At 44.4% G+C, this 18,263-nt stretch overlaps 1 protein-coding gene across 1 annotated transcript in view; it reads left to right on the forward strand.

The window, feature by feature from the left end:
* The first annotated feature begins 12,658 nt into the window (after positions 1-12,658).
* Positions 12,659-18,263, forward strand: part of LOC139833552 (uncharacterized) — a 41,077-nt gene continuing 35,472 nt past the window's right edge. Inside the window, exon 1 of the mRNA XM_071823853.1 lies at positions 12,659-12,687. Within this exon, the coding sequence (XP_071679954.1) occupies positions 12,659-12,687 (29 nt within the window). The remainder of the gene's footprint in view (positions 12,688-18,263) is intronic.

An 18,263-nucleotide genomic window follows, 5' to 3' on the forward strand; every position in this document is an offset into this window, starting at 1 on the left:
CGGTTTGCAAGATTTTAAAAAACGTAGTACTAATAGGAAATATTCTGAGGAATATAATCCTGTAAAATGCCTATGGAATTCGTTGGAACCAAAGATGATCTTAGCTTTTAAAGATGTGAAGATAGCGTTGGAGATTCGCTGCGGTGGGTTAACCGACCGCCCCTGTAGACTATCCTAGGCAGAATTCCGTGCTTCAGACATAATGCCCGGCGTGGAGCTAATTAATATGAACAAGCAGGTACAGTAGAGAAGACGTCCCAACAACGAGCTGACCAGTTCTGCATTCGCACTCGCACACAAACTGTGCGTGCCGGTTCAACAAGCCATATCCAGGTATTGTTTCTTGATTCGGAAACTAACCATTAATTGGCTACGTGTGAGTTGGCTCATTGTTAGCTGCGGTTGGTAGACAATTTTATACAGTACATGATAAACAATGAAAATACCATCAGAAAACATCGTCACGCGCTTGCCCTCAGATACATAATAAGGATAGAAAATTATGTAGAGGCTTGCTCCACTACAAGCCCTTCCCAAACTCAGTTTGAGCTCTTCCGTGATTAGCCAATCAATTAATTGTGAGCCAATATTATTCTATATTTAAATTCAGTATACCCATGTATGGGTATTACCGTACACCGCAAGGAAGTGTTCTTCTAGCGATTGTGGTTCATCGCCGCCATGATCTCATCTCTGCCCGTCACCGACGATCGTGTTTGCCGACTAGTTGATCTGCGTTGAGGCCAACCGCTCCTCCTTCGTCCTTATCACCTCTGGCGAAGGTGGTCGCGTAAACTCCGATCTAACCGTTCACAAGACAGTCCAGATGTTAGCCGCAAGACAGTCTAACGCGTGTCTAGCGAGACTGTCAAAAATGAAGTCAGCTGGCTAGTCTCTGTTGAATTGATGCACTAGCCAGCTATTTTAAAAATCCAACCTTATAGAAAGAGATAGGCTATTAGGTTAGATTAACAGGGAGACACTAGACGTGGGTAATCGGCAGGAGAAAGGTTATTTTAAGTACATTAAATAGTGAATTTTCGATAAAGGGAATATATTAATATCAAGAAGATACCAATTACACCCGGCCTCTGCAACAACGCACCACTCTAATGGCACTACGGATGCACACAACCAAAAAAAGAAAAGAAAACTAAGAAGCAAAAGTCCCGCTACAGTATCTCGGGCCTAACAACAGCAATACATCCACCGCCAAGACAACAACTGAATTACAGAGTCTCCAAAAAATTACGCCTCCAAGAAGGGAACAGTGCTTAAACGCCGTCGTCGCCCGATCAAAGATCTTAGGTTTTCACCCTGAAGATAGTCCCCGCTCTCAAAACAATGCCTCCACCAAGGCCATTGCCAAACACAACCAGTTAAGGCCAGACCTTGGGTTTTCACCCTGAAAGGTAGGACTCTGCACTTCACCTGTGTTGTCGCCCCCACTTTCATACCGCTGTTGTGAAGCCCGGAACACCAAGCAAGTCTCTCAACAGCGCGGAGACTTGAACCTCCCTTAGCTAGTCCTCCCCTCCGGCCTTCATGAAATTCTCTTCTTCCGACTTTCATCATGGATCCATAATCACTTGATGTCAACACAGAAAAAGAGCTTCGCGCCGCTCCCTTCAGAACCAATCGGTCGGAATAAAAGCATGGGTGCGCACGACCGAATACCTCCGATCCAGCAAACTCCAGGCAAAGCACTGTTACATTCACCGGCGGAGCCTTCCGGAACTCAACCCACCGGCTAGGTCACGAGTCCAGGCCTCCGGTAGGTCTTGCTCTTCACGCAAGAGAGGCCCTAGGACCGCCGCATTTATACAGGTCGGACCCCCACGTCGGCGACCATCCCGGGCTGGCCAAACCAACCCTCCACCGGCGACACCATCGCCGGCTTCCATGCCCCTCCATCTCGCCGCCTGATCGCGATGATAGATAAAAAGATCCACCACCACCAACCGCAGGCCGACCCTCTCCGGCGTAGAAGAGAGCCACCTCCTCCGTCGAACCCAAGGCTGCTGCCCCGGGCGCCCTCGTGACGCGGAAGAAGCCCGAGATCGCCTCCACGCACCGACGAGAGGCGGGGGGAGGGCCTGGCTGCCGCCCACCACCAGCCCCTGCCGGTGTGCTGCGGGTGGAAGCCTACGGGAGGGGAGGAGGGACCGCAGCGTAAGAGCCGCCGCCCATCACCATCCGCGCTGGCCGCCGCCGCGTGTGTCAAGGAGGGGAGAGCCCGTTGATACGTCTCAAACGTATCTATAATTTCTTATGTTCCATGCTACTTTTATGATGATACTCACATGTTTTATACACACTTTATGTCATTATTACGCATTTTCCGGCACTAACCTATTGACGAGATGCCGAAGAGCCAGTTGTTGTTTTCTGCTGTTTTTGGTTTCAGAAATCCTACAAAGGAAATATTCTCGGAATTGGACGAAATCAACGCCCAGGGTCTTATTTTTCCACGGAGCTTCCAGAAGACCGGAGAGCATACGAAGTGGGGCCACGAGGCGCCGCCACCATAGGGCCGCGCGGCCAGGGAGGGGCCCGCGCCGCCCTATGGTGTGGGCCCCTCGTTAGCCCCCCAACGCTGCCCTTCCTCCTAGTTATTCCCTCCGTCGCGAAAACCCTTTTACCGAGAGCCACGATACGGAAAACCTTCCAGAGACGCCGCCGCCGCCAATCCCATCTCGGGGGATTCAGGAGATCGCCTCCGGCACCCTGCCGGAGAGGAGAATCATCTCCCGGAGGACTCTTCATCACCATGATCGTCTCCGGATTGATGTGTGAGTAGTTCACCCCTGGACTATGACTCCATAGCAGTAGCTAGATGGTTGTCTTCTCCTCTTTGTGCTATCATGTTAGATCTTGTGAGCTGCCTATTGAAGGAGATATGCCCTAGAGGCAATAATAAAGTGGTTATTATTTATATCTTTATGTTTATGATAAATGTTTATATATCATGCTATAATTGTATTAACCGAAACATTAGTACATGTGTGATACGTAGACAAACAAAGAGTCCCTAGTATGCCTCTTAAACTAGCTTGTTGATTAATGGATGATTAGTTTCATAATCATGAACATTGGATGTTATTAATAACAAGGTTATATCATTGTATGAATGATGTAATGGACACACCCAATTAAGCGTAGCATAAGATCTCGTCATTAAGTTATTTGCTATAAGCTTTCGATACATAGTTACCTAGTCCTTATGACCATAAGATCATGTAAATCACTTATACAGGAAAGGTACTTTGATTACACCAAACGCCACTGCGTAAATGGGTGGTTATAAAGGTGGGATTAAGTATCCGGAAAGTATGAGTTGAGGCATATGGATCAACAGTGGGATTTGTCCATCCCGATGACGGATAGATATACTCTGGGCCCTCTTGGTGGAATGTCGTCTAATGTCTTGCAAGCATATGAATAAGTTCATAAGAGACCACATACCACGGTACGAGTAAAGAGTACTTGTCAGGAGACGAGGTTGAACAAGGTATAGAGTGATACCGAAGATCAAACCTCGGACAAGTAAAATATCGCGTGACAAAAGGAATTGGTATCGTATGTGAATGGTTCATTCGATCACTAAAGTCATCGTTGAATATGTGGGAGCCATTATGGATCTCCAGATCCCGCTATTGGTTATTGGTTGGAGTGAGTACTCAACCATGTCCGCATAGTTCACGAACCGTAGGGTGACACACTTAAAGTTGGATGTTGAAATGATAGAACTTGAATATGGAATGGAGTTCGAATATTTGTTCGGAGTCCCGGATGAGATCCCGGACATCACGAGGAGTTCCGGAATGGTCCGGAGAATAAGATTCATATATAGGATGTCATTTTTATGTGAATTAAAATGATCCGGAAGGTTCTATGGAAGGTTCTAGAAGGTTCTAGAAAAGTCCGGAAGAAACCACCAAGGAAGGTGGAGTCCTGGAGGGACTCCACCTCCATGGCCGGCCAACCCTAGAGGGGGAGGAGTCCCAAGTGGACTCCCCCTATGGGGGCCGGCCACCCCCCCACATGGAAGGGGGGAATCCCACCCCAAGTGGGATTCCCACCTTGGGTAGGTTTCCCTATCACATGAAAGGTTTTGGGTTCGGGTCTTATTCGGAGACTTGTAGTCCAACACTTGGGGCTTCCACCTATATAATGAGGGGCCAAGGGGAGGGGGCCGGCCACCCAAGAACCACAAGGTGGCCGCACCCCTATAGTGGCCGGCGCCCCCTCTCCCCAAACCCTAGCGGCCTCTCTCCTCCACCGCATCCCACACGCTTAGCGAAGCTCCGCCGGATTTCTCCACCACCACCGACACCACGCCGTCGTGCTGTCGGATTCAAGAGGAGCTACTACTTCCGCTGCCCACTGGAACGGGGAGGTGGACGTCGTCTTCATCAACAACCGAACGTGTGACCGAGTACGGAGGTGCTGCCCGTTCATGGCGCCGGAGGGATCGTGATCAAGATCTTCTATGCGCTTTTGCAAGCGGCAAGTGAACGTCTACCGCAGCAACAAGAGCCTCATCTTGTAGGCTTTGGAATCTCTTCAAGGGTGAGACTCGATAATCCCCTCGTTGCTACCGTCTTCTAGATTGCATCTTGGCTTGGATTGCGTGTTCGCGGTAGGAAATTTTTTGTTTTCTATGCAACGTTATCCTACAGTGGTATCAGAGCCGTGTCTATGCATAGATGGTTGCACGAGTAGAACACAATGATTTTGTGGGCGTTGATGCTCTTGTTATCTTTAGTTTGAGTACTTTGCATCTTTGTGGCATAGTGGGATGAAGCGGCTCGGACTAACTTTACATGACCGCGTTCATGAGACTTGTTCCTCGTTCGACATGCAACTTGTGTTGCATAAGAGGCTTTGCGGGTGTCTGTCTCTCCTACTATAGTGAAGATTCAATTTACTCTTCTATTGAAAACATTAGTATCAACGTTGTGGTTCATGTTCGTAGGTAGATTAGATCTCTCTCGAAAACCCTAAACCACGTAAAATATGCAAACCAAATTAGAGACGTCTAACTTGTTTTTGCAGGGTTTGGTGATGTGATATGGCCATAATGTGATGATGAATATGTATGAGATGATCATTATTGTATTGTGGCAACCGGCAGGAGCCTTATGGTTGTCTTTAAATTTCATGTTGAGTAGTATTTCAAAGTAGTTGTAATAGTTGCTACATGGAGGACAATCATGAAGACGGCGCCATTGACCTTGACGCTACGCCGACGATGATGGAGATCATGCCCGAAGATGATGGAGATCATGTCCGTGCTTTGGAGATGAAGATCAAAGGCGCAAAGACAAAAGGGCCATATCATATCACATATGAACTGCATGTGATGTTAATCCTTTTATGCATCTTATTTTGCTTAGATCGCGACGGTAGCATTATAAGATGATCCCTCACTAAAATCTCAAGATAATAAAGTGTTCATCCTTAGTAGCACCGTTACCAAGACTTGTCGGTTCGAAGCATCTCGTGATGATCAGGTGTGATAGAATCAACAAGTACATACAACGGGTGCAAGACAGTTTTGCACATGCGGATACTAAGGTGGCCTTGACGAGCCTAGCATGTACAGACATGGTCTCGGAACACGTGATACCGAAAGGTAGAGCATGAATCATATGGTTGATATGATGAACACTTTGAGTGTTCGCCATTGAAATCACACCTTGTCTCGTGATGATCGGACTTAGGTGCGGTGGATTTGGTTCGTGTGATCACTAAGACAATGCGAGGGATATTGTTTTGAGTGGGAGTTCACCTAGATTTTTAATTATGTTGAATTAAAATTTGAACTCAATTTGTCATAAACTTAGTCTAAACTTTTGCAAATATATGTTGTAGAGATGGCATCCCCAGTCAATTTTAACCAGTTCCTAGAGAAAGAAAAACTTAAGAGCAACGGTAGCAACTTCACCGACTGGTTCCGTCATGTGAGGATCTTCCTCTCTGGCGGAAATCTGCAATATGTGCTTGATGCACCGCTAGGTGACCCTCCTGCAGAAACTGAAACCGATGAAGTAAAAGCTGTTTACGAGACTCGGAAAACTCAGTACTCTCAAGTTCAGTGTGACATCCTGTGCAGTCTGGAATCCGATCTTCAAAAACGTTTTGAGCACCACGATCCTCATGAGTTGATGAAAGAGCTGAAAGCTATTTTTGAGACTCATGCGGCCGTGGAGTGCTATGAAGCATCGAAACATTTCTTCAGCTGTATGATGGAAGAAGGCAGCTCCGTTAGTGAGCACATGCTCGCCATGACCGGGCATGCGAAGAAACTCAGTGACTTGGGAATAGTGATTCCTAACAGACTGGCGATTAATCGTGTCCTTCAATCACTGCCACCAAAGTTACAAGAACTTTGTGATGAACTACAATATGCAGAACATGAACAAGGAGTTACCTGAACTCTTTGGCATGCTAAAAGCTGCTGAGATTGAGATCAAGAAAGAGCACCAAGTGTTGATGGTCAACAAGACCACCAGTTTCAAGAAACAGGGCAAGTCTAAGGGAAAATTCAAAAAAGGTGGCAAGAAAGCTGCCACGCCTCCTATGAAACCTAAGAATGGCCCTAAGCCTGATGCTGAGTGCTATTACTGCAAGGAGAAGGGACACTGGAAGCATAATTGCTCCAAGTATCTGGCTGATCTGAAGAGCGGCCTTGTCAAGAAGAAGAAAGAAGGTATATCTGATATACATGTTATAGATGTTTATCTCACTGGTTCTCGTTCTAGTACCTGGGTATTTGATACTGGTTCGGTTGCTCATATCTGTAACTCGAAATAGGAACTAAAGAATAAACGAAGACTATTGAAAGATGAAGTGACGATGCGCGTTGGAAACGGATCCAAGGTCAATGTGATCGCTGTCGGCACACTTCCTCTACATCTACCTTTGGGATTAGTTTTAAGCCTAAATAATTGTTATTTTGTACCCGCGTTGAGCATGAACATTATATCTGGATCTTGTTTAATGCAAGACGGTTATTCATTCAAGTCTGAGAATAATGGTTGTTCTATTTTTATGAATAATATCTTTTATGGTCGAGCACCAGAAAAGAATGGCTTATTTCTGTTAGATCTCGATAGTAGTGATACGCATATACATAACGTTGATGCTAAGCGAATTAAATTGAATGATAATTCTACTTATATGTGGCACTGTCGTCTTGTTCATATTGGAGTGAAACGCATGAAGAAACTCCATACTGATGGATTACTTGAATCACTTGACTTCGAGTCACTTGATAGATGCGAAGCATGTCTAATGGGTAAAATGACTAAGACTCCATTTTCTGGTATGATGGAGCGAGCTACTGACTTATTGGAAATCATACATACCGATGTGTGCGGACCAATGAGCATAGCATCGCGCGGTGGTTATCGTTATGTTGTAACCTTCACAGATGATCTGAGTAGATATGGGTATATCTATTTCATGAAACATAAATCCAAAACTTTCGAGATGTTTAAGGAATTTCAAAGTGAAGAAGAAAATCAACGTAACAAGAAGATTAAATTTCTACGATCTGATCGTGGAGGTGAATATCTGAGTTATGAGTTTGGCATGCATTTAAAGAAATGCGGAATACTTTCACAATTGACACCGCCGGGAACACCACAACGAAACGGTGTGTCCGAACGTCGTAATCGAACTCTCTTAGATATGGTTCGTTCTATGATGTCTCTTACTGATTTGCCGTTATCATTTTGGAGTTATGCATTAGAGACAACCGCATTCACTTTAAATAGAGCACCATCAAAATCCGTAGAAACGACACTGTATGAATTATGGTTTAATAAGAAACCTAAGCTGTCGTTCCTGAAAGTTTGGGGTTGCGAAGCCTATGTAAAGAAGTTACAACCGGACAAGCTAGAACCCAAAGCGGAGAAATGCGTCTTCATAGGATACCCTAAGGAAACTATAGGGTACACCTTCTATCACAGATCCGAAGGCAAAATCTTTGTTGCTAAGAATGGAACCTTTCTTGAGAAATAATTTCTCACTAAAGAAGTGACTGGAAGAAAAGTAGAACTCGATGAGATTGATGAATCTATACTCGTTGATCAGAGTAGCGCAGTACCGGAAGTTGTACCTGTACCGCCTACACCGGCAACAGAGGAAGCTAATGATAATGATCATGAAACTTCGAACGAGGAAACTACTGAACCTCGCAGATCGACAAGGGAACGTGCCACTCCTGATTGGTATGATCCTTGTCTAAATGTCATGATTGTGGATAACAATGATGAGGACCCTGCGACGTATGAAGAAGCGATGATGAGCCCAGATTCCAACAAATGGCAAGAAGCCATGAAATCCGGAATGGGATCCATGTATGATAACAAAGTATGGACTTTGGTAGACTTACCTGATAGCCGAAAAGCTGTCGAGAATAAATGGATCTTCAAGAGAAAAACAGATGCTGATGGTAATATTACTGTCTATAAAGCTCGACTTGTCGCAAAGGGTTTCCGACAAATTCAAGGAGTTGACTACGATGAGACTTTCTCACCTGTAGCGAAGCTAAAATCTGTGAGGATTTTGTTAGCAATAGCTGCATTTTTCGATTATGAGATTTGGCAGATGGATGTCAAAACGGCGTTGCTTAATGGAGACATTGAGGAAGAGTTGTATATGGTACAACCTAAAGGTTTTGTCGATCCTAAAAATGCTGACAAAGTATGCAAACTTCAGCGTTCAATCTATGGACTGAAGCAAGCATCGAGAAGTTGGAACCGACGCTTTGATAAGGTGATCAAAGACTTCGGGTTTATACAGTGTCATGGAGAGGCCTGTATTTACAAGAAAGTGAGTGGGAGCTCTGTAGCATTCCTGATATTATATGTAGATGACATATTATTGATCGGGAATGATATAGAACTATTAAGCAGTGTAAAAGGTTATTTGAATAATAGTTTTTCAATGAAAGACCTTGGTGAAGCATCGTATATATTAGGCATCAAGATTTATAGAGATAGATCAAAACGCCTAATAGGGCTATCACGGAGTACATATCTAGACAAGATTCTAAAGAAGTTTAGAATGGACGAAAGTAAGAAAGGGTTCTTACCTATGTTACCAGGCAAGGTCTTGAGTAAGACTCAAGGACCAGCTACGGCAGAAGAAAGAAAAAGGATGAGTAATATCCCCTATGCCTCGGCAGTAGGATCTATCATGTATGCCATGCTATGTACTAGACCGGATATAGCACATGCTGTTAGTTTGACTAGCAGATATCAAAGTGATCCAGGAATGGAACACTGGACAGCGGTCAAGAATATCCTGAAGTACTTGAAAAGAACTAAGGATATGTTTCTTTGTTATGGAGGTGACCAAGAGCTCATTGTGAACGGTTACACCGATGCAAGTTGGAACACTAATCCTGATGACTCTAAGTCACAGTCTGGGTACGTGTTTATATTGAATGGTGCTGCAGTAAGCTGGGCAAGCTCGAAGCAGTGCACGGTGGCGAAGTCTTCAACAGAATCAGAGTACATAGCGGCTTCAGAGGCTTCATCAGAAGCGGTATGGATGAAGAGGTTTGATACGTCTCCGACGTATCGATAATTTCTTGTGTTCCATGCCACATTATTGATGTTATCTACATGTTTTATGCACACTTTATGTCATATTCGTGCATTTTCTGGAACTAACCTATTAACAAGATGCCGAAGTGCCGATTCTTGTTTCTGCTGTTTTTGGTTTCAGAAATCCTAGTAACGAAATATTCTCGGAATTGGACGAAATCAACGCCCAGGGTCCTATTTTGCCACGAAGCTTCCAGAAGACCGAAGAGGAGACGAAGTGGGGCCACGAGGTGGCCACACCCTAGGGCGGCGCGGCCCAAGCCCTGGCCGCGCCGACCTGTGGTGTGGGGCCCTCGTGTGGCCCCCTGACCTGCCCTTCCGCCTACTTAAAGCCTCCGTCGCGAAACCCCCAGTACCGGGAGCCACGATACGGAAAACCTTCCAGAGACGCCGCCGCCGCCAATCCCATCTCAGGGGATTCAGGAGATCGCCTCCGGCACCCTGCCGGAGAGGGGAATCATCTCCCGGAGGACTCTACGCCGCCATGGTCGCCTCCGGAGTGATGAGTGAGTAGTCTACCCCTGGACTATGGGTCCATAGCAGTAGCTAGATGGTTGTCTTCTCCCCATTGTGCTTAATTGTCGGGTCTTGTGAGCTACCGAACATGATCAAGATCATCTATCTGTAATTCTATATGTTGTGTTTGTTGGGATCCGATGAATAGAGAATACTATGTTATGTTGATTATCAATTTATATCTATGTGTTGTTTATGATCTTGCATGCTCTCCGTTACTAGTAGATGCTCTGGCCAAGTAGATGCTTGTAACTCCAAGAGGGAGTATTTATGCTCGATAGTGGGTTCATGTCTCCGTGAATCTGGAGAAGTGACAGAAATCTCTAAGATTATGGATGTGCTGTTGCCACTAGGGATAAAACATTGGTGCTATGTTCGAGGATGTAGTTACTGATTACATTACGCACAATACTTAATGCAATTGTCTGTTGTTAGCAACTTAATACTGGAGGGGGTTCGGATGATAACCTGAAGGTGGACTTTTTAGGCATAGATGCATGCTGGATAGCGGTCTATGTACTTTGTCGTAATGCCCAATTAAATCTCACTATACTCATCATAATATGTATGTGCATGGTCATGCCTTCTTTATTTGTCAATTGCCCAACTGTAATTTGTTCACCCAACATGCTGTTTATCTTATGGGAGAGACACCTCTAGTGAACTGTGGACCCCGGTCCAATTCTCTATACTGAAATACAATCTACTGCAATACTGTTCTACTGTTTTCTGCAAACAATCATCTTCCACACAATACGGTTAATCCTTTGTTACAGCAAGCTGGTGAGATTGACAACCTCACTGTTTCGTTGGGGCAAAGTGTAACATCCCAAGAATTTCAAAATAAAACAAATGAATTTCACTAGTTCCAAATTTTGGAACCAACAAAAACTTTTATTAATTAAGTAGGATACATAGTGATCTTGCTTAATTCTTGTGCTATTGCTATGATTGCTTGTTATTAGTAATGGAAGTGATCTTAAACCCTAAACCTCACCCCTCTTTTCATCACCCAAGTTAAAATAAAATAAAAGGAAATTAAATAAGAAAAAGGTATATGTGCCTATGGCTATTTTTACAAAACTCTACCCTAAGCTTTTCTACTTTGCTTAGAGGTTTGGAAAACCTTCACACACCTTACTTAAGGCTTATCAAACCAAATCCAAGTGGTTTCCAAAGAAAATAAAAAGAAACTAAAAATGCCATAGAGGCATATGAGAGTAAAATAGCAAATTTGTGAATTTAAGGATCTTGACCCTAAGACATGTTGTGAATGGTTGGATTGCTTCTCTATACCATTTCAACACTCAACAACACCAATTGGGTCAAGCCAAGTCAAAGTAAAACACAAATGCAACATATGCATAGAGGCATATGTGACACATAGCCTTTTCACCAAATTCTTGCCCTATGACTTTAAACCTTGACCAAATGTTGGGAAACCATCTCTCAACCTATTATAACACTAAATTGACCCTAACCCATGTCCAAGTAAAGCAAGGTGAACCCTTTACAAAAATAATGAAAAGTGACACATCCCCTCTTATGTGTTATGGCCATTTTTGCAAATCTTTGAACAAGACCATTTGAATTGGTTTCAATGGTTGGAAAATGTTTCTAAACTAATAAGAACCACATTAGAGTCAACCAAAGTCAAATCAAATGGAGAGAAATCACATAGTGAGAAAATCCCCAAAATCCACTCACATACACTTAGCCAAATTTGCAAATCTTTAACCAAGGCCACCATTGCTTGATCTATTGCTTGTAGAATACTTATATATGATAAACAAACACATTTGCATCAAAGAAACAAGAATCAAATCAAAGGAAAACTCAAAAACCATCTCACATGTGATGATGGTCATTTGGGTGATTTTTAACATGATCCCCTCTTTACCCCTCTGGCTTTGACTTTTCCTCAACCAACCCTGGTCAACTATGACCATGTCATCCAAGACCATGTCAAGGTCAACAACTTTCATGTTGACCATCACTGCTGAAGTTGACCAGGTTGACCAGTAGAGAATTGCCAAGTGGAGACTTTGAATTAAAGAGAAGATGATCCACTTTTTGAAACTTTGCAAATCTTCACCAAAATGAACACCACCACTACCATTCCAACCCTTTATTTATATGATTAAGCTCCACCAAAAAGAAATCCAAAATTTGAACAAAAGCTTCATGCGGCCATTGTGTCGAGCACCTTGTGTGCATAATCTGGAAATCTTGTTACATGCTATTACACACTGGATTTTCGACTAAACCTTGCATGGTCAGAGGTGATCATCACTCCCCTACCTCCCCTGCATCTCTACATGTACTGCCTTGGTTGATTAAAGTGAGAAAAGGGGAGAGAAACCTCATGCCGTACCCATGCCGGCCATCCTCACTCCATTCCTCTCTGGCCTTCCCCTCTCACTTTCACCATGTCACAGAGCTCCCCTAGCACACAAGGACGACGCCTGTACCCTTCCCTAGCTCTCCAAGCCACAGCATTGGCCGAACCAGGCGCGCCCATGCACGCCCAGAACGTGCCAGGCACGCGGTGAGCGCGCCCAGACAACGTTCTGGACGCCGCAGTCCACGTCCTCGCCCCGACAGCCTCGTCCTCCCCTGCAAGGTCTAGAACTGCGTCGAGCACCGCCTCACCACCCTCTGCAAGCTAGACAGCGTCGCTAGCCTGCGGCCGCCGTGTCACCGTCGCCATCATCAAAACTCGGCCGCGCCATACCGAGAGCACTCGAGCGTCGCCTGCACGCCTCTGTCCACCATTTGACGTGCCGTCGCGCTCAATAGCTCCGCCTAGCAGTCGCCTACACGCCGCGCATCGTAGCTTGACCCTTCGCGCCTCAGAACGCCGGCGCCATGGACGACCTCCACGGGCACCCACAGCACTCACGCGCCACTATAAATAGAGGCCACCAGAGCACTCCTCTCTCACACCAATCTCTTCCCCTCTCATCACTGCCTCTCCTCGACCACCCAATTGAACCCCATCTCGCCGGAGCCGCCCCAATCGAAGGCTCGTTCCCGCCGGAGCCCGCGGACCCTCTACCTCGACTGGAGCCGCCCCGAGCCTCGCCGCTGTACCAGGAGCCTCTTCGTCCTCGCCAACGACGCCTCGCACCTCTCCCTCGACCGCCGGCGGCCCAGGACGCTCCCCGACCCCCAACCTCCGCCGCCAGCACGCCCTCCTCTCGCCGGAGAAGAAGACCCCCCTCAACCGCACGATTCACTTCTAATCCGACGGCCAACATTGACAGGTACCGCTTCGGTGAAGTAAAGTCGCTGACAGGTGGGACCTTATGTCAGCAGGCCCGAACCGTTACTGGGCCAGTTCCTTTATTCAAACCATTTAGGCCCATCTGTTCCCGCGCAGCCCAACACTTTAAATCCTGTATTAATTCATTTCAGCAGTTATTCAATTCTGGTCAGTGCTATAAATTAATTAGTTCAAATTCTACAAACCCAATTTTAGCAAATCCAAATGTTCTGGAAAGCTTATGATTTGCTCTAACTACCCCACTGGATTCAACCTCATATGTTGTGTAGTTTTTGAAAAGCAAAAATAACAAAACAGATACTTTTCTGTATTCAAATAAATCTTAAAAATCAACCAATTTGAATTTTGCAGTGAATCCAATTACAATAATTCACATTTAACAAACCCTAATTTACTATGTAAAAATATGATATGGGTTCTGTACATGATCATGGGCTAGAATCAAAATATTGGCTATGTAGTCAATACTAGCCCATTTAAACCATATCCAAATCTTAGAATTTAAATCTATGAGGTGTAGCACCTCATTTAAATCATTCTCACAAGTGATATGAAGTAAGGTGTTGACCTTTAAATGCTTAGGCTCATACTTGCCCACTTGTAGATTTTTAAATCTAAATAGTATTTAAATTGCAAAGGTTAATTAAAACACATGAGATGATGAATCTCATTTAAATCCCTTTTCTCAAATACTAAGTGTGAAGTGTTGACCTTGGTCAACATGGGATCATCCCTGGTTATTTGAGAGTATTAAATCACCTCAATAGTAGTTGTTATTTAAATTAGTTACAACTATGTGTTAAATCATGTGAGAGGTTTTACTCTCATTTAAATCTTGTTTTCAAGTAATTCAACATGAGGTAGTGACCATGGTCTATGTACTCTCATATTGAGTTATTTGGTGGCATTAAATCACTACCATGTTAGTATTAAATTGCATGAGGTATGGAACCTCATTTAAATCGTTTCCTCAAATGATAAGTATGAAGAGGTTGACTTTGGTCAACCTAGGTCATATATTATTCATAAGAGAAATTAAATCTTAAGAAGAATTCAATGAGAGGAAATTATTTCTCCAAACCAAAGATAAACCCTACTTCCAATTTTCAATGAGAGGAAATTATTTTCCTAATGTTAAATAAAGAAACCCTAGTATAATTTGTGAATAAATGTAAGTAGTGATGCTAGATCAATGGTGTGAGCCATTAAGGCTAATTAAGACTACTTAAGTGTTGTTTGGTGATTGTATCCTCGTATTCGTTTATAGACGCTAGTACCGGAGACTATCAAGAGGAAGAGGTCTTCTACCAAGAGGAAGAGCAAGAAAACTTTGATCACATCACCAATCAAGGCAAGCTAACACTCTTGCAAGGTTCCCTTGTGCAAAGCTCTACAAGAGCAAGGCACCATTACATTTTACTTTATGAACCAATCCCAAGTTTTTACTTTACAAGCTTTACTTGATTTCATTTATCAAAGTTACTTTTTGGTTTATGATCCACTTGGTTGAATTATAGAGTAGTACAAGAGCATCACACTTAGCCTAGCAAGCTCCAAGATACTTAGCACCCCTCATAACTAGTTGCTAGTGCTCAATATTACAAGTGACTACTCTAGTTGGGAACTTGTGAATTGAAATGACTTTGAAAACCTTGGAATGATGAGTCCTTCTATTGAGAGATTTTGAAGGTGAATATGACTGGTGAATGACTTGGTGAATTTTACAAAAACACTGATGGTTGGGTTCGGATGCGATACCATTCCAATTTTACAAGTACCCCCACAATACCTGAATCTGGGTAAGGCTTAGCTGGAAACTTATGTATTTTAGTATGGGTTCCCTCTGAACAAGCGTCATAGGGGTTATGCCGAGGCTGCCTCCGTACTGGTGAAGTGATGTGAAATGACGTGAAATGAGGTGAATGTCCGGCCCAAGCCCTGTGCAGTTCCGGGTTGTTGCGGTTTTCACCGGGAGGCCAAGCTCATGGGGAGAGGTGCCTATACTAGAGTATGTAAATGAAAGGTTAGGATTGGTAGTTCGCGTACTGCGTACGATAAATCAGGGCCGATTACCCCGACGAACTATTGCAATTGTTGTGGCACAAGTGTACACCCTCTGCAGAGTTAAACCTATTCGAATAGCCGCGTCCGCGGTTATGGACAGTTGGAAAGGCCATACTGTTCCGTCATCAGAATTTTTCTAAAAATATGAATGGTGACTTGTGATTTGAATTGAAAGGTGACTTTGACTTTGAATCACCACTGAGTTGTGGGAATGACACTAATGTTCCCACTTGAGTTAGTTATTTGAAAAGGGCTTTGATTATTAAAAGTGCTTATGAAATAAAACTGGCTTTATGCAAATAAAACTAGAGCTTAGAACCCCCTTACTATAGTTGATAGGTATTTTACCTTAGTATTAGTTTGCGGGTACTTTAAAGTACTCATGGCTGTGTCCCTGGCTATTCAAATGGCCAGACTATGAAGACGAGTACCAGACCCCGGGAGAAGGACAGCAGGACGTCTACGACAACTAGGATCACTCCTGACGTCAACAGTTGCCTGTGGAATAGATGGACTACTACTTCGCTACTTTCGCTTCCGCTATGTGTTATGTAATGAATAAATAGAACTTCTATTATTGTAATGAGACTGGATCATGTGATCCTTTATTTGTAAGACGATTATGGTATGTAATGAATGATGTGTTGTGATATCAATCTATTATGTCTCGCAAAAACAATATTCCTGGGATTGCGAGGAATGGCATAATAGGCATCTGGACTTAAAAATCCGGGTGTTGACAAGTTGGTATCAGAGCCATTGTTGACCTTAGGAGACCCTAGTTAGAATGGACGTCTGAAAATTTTAGTTTCAAAACAAATGAAATGACTATTTAAGAAAACTTATTCTCCCTCTTATCATTGAGATCTTTTTCAAATAAGAAAGTTATGCTCTATTCTTCTTATACTATTACCTAAAATTTTGACACACTTCTCTAACTTACTCATCATAATTCTTCACAGATGGAGTACAAATGGGAGTTCTATCAGCTTGGTCACGGAGGAAACCTGATGTTCGAGAAAGACTTGAAGCAACTAGTGGACTATCTAGGACGCCCGTACCCCGAGTTCTTCGGAACACCCCTCAACAATCACTCCGGAGGACCACCTCGGTGGGAAGTTTCTGCCGATCTACGAAGGAAGCCTGGAACCCCAATATGGGAAACCATATGGTTTTCTGTAACGGGAAACACTTGGAAGGAAGGACTAGTCAGAGCTATGCAAGAAGCAATTTCTCGTCTGTGTGGACAAAATGAGAACAAGATTAAGAACACTCGCTTCATCTACTACCCAAGACATGACCCCACCGGAAGACCGATGACCATGCCCCCGCACACGGAGATGAACCACTATGTAGCACACCTCGACTTCATGCTGTACAAGACCCGCAAGGAGTTAGACAACGCCCTCGCTTTCGCCAAGCACATTACCTGTGAAGACGAAGTATTCCCCCCTGAAGAGTAGTTTCATTTAAAGCACTTTCGTATGTGTGAGTTGTATCAGGATCCCCTTGTATCGTAGAGCGATGAATGGTTCTTCAAACCACCGGTGTGTTAGCTTTGTAATGTATGATGCTTGGTATGAATGAAAAAGTGTTGTTGGTTTTTACCCCCGCAACACTACTCAAGTTTTCAATATTATGAACTTTTTAAACTTAACAAAACAAACCATAGAAATTTCCCTCTTACCTTATCATCTACATCAATGTTCAGATGGCCCCTCCCAATCGCACCAACGACGCGATGATGCAATTGCTGCAAACCCTGCTTGCCGACCGAGAAGTCGAGAGAGCTGAACGCCAAGCCAACATTGCTGCACTGCAATGTATAGCTCGTAACAATCAAGGCCACGGAAACCACGATCACCCTGGATCGAAGCTGAAGAACTTTCAGCACACCAACCCTCCGATATTCAACAAGACTGAAGAGCCCCTTGATGCTGATGACTGGCTCCAGACCATGGAGAACAACCTCGAAGTTGCGGGAGTTGAAGCCGCAGAAAAAGTGCTGTTCGCCACCCACTATCTGTCAGGACCTGCCAGAGCCTGGTGGACAAGTGCCCGTGCAATGAATGCGGGACAGATGATGACATGGGAAGACTTCAAGCTGAAGTTCAGCAAATACCATGTGCCCCAAGGACTGATCAAGAAAATGAGAGACGAGTTCCGGGAACTCAAACAAGGAAGGATGTCCGTGGTGGAATACCGCGACAGGTTTCTTACTCTGTCGAGGTACGCCCCGGATGAGACCGACACCAACGAGAAGAGAAAGGAAAGATTTCTGAACGGACTGCATGACGAGATGCAAACTGTGTTAGTGAACATTCCGTTCGCTGACCTCGAAGCCCTAGTAGACTCAGCCATTCAGATGGAAGGGAAGCTGCATCAAGCCAACGAGAACCGCAAGAGAAGAATGATGAACCAGAATGGGCCCAACAATGCCCAGAAGTACCGCAACAACTCCTCTGGAGGATTCACCCCAAGATACAACAAGCCCCCTGCTCAGAATTATCGCCCCAACTACACCAACAACAACGGAGGACCCCCAAAGCCTGGAGGCAACAACAACAACAACAGCCACAACAACAACAACCACCACAACAGCAACAACAACAATGGAAACAACAACAACACCAATACTGCCCCAAGGACTGGAAGCAATGCTACCCCCGTCATCCCCAAAGACAAGTCCACCGTCAACTGCTACGAATGTGGAGTTGTGGGTCACTTCTCCAATGAGTGCCCCAAAAAGCTTGCCAGGATTGCCGCCAATACCG

The sequence above is a fragment of the Lolium perenne genome, chromosome 7 (assembly GCF_019359855.2).
Source record: "Lolium perenne isolate Kyuss_39 chromosome 7, Kyuss_2.0, whole genome shotgun sequence".
Taxonomy (NCBI): domain Eukaryota; kingdom Viridiplantae; phylum Streptophyta; class Magnoliopsida; order Poales; family Poaceae; genus Lolium; species Lolium perenne.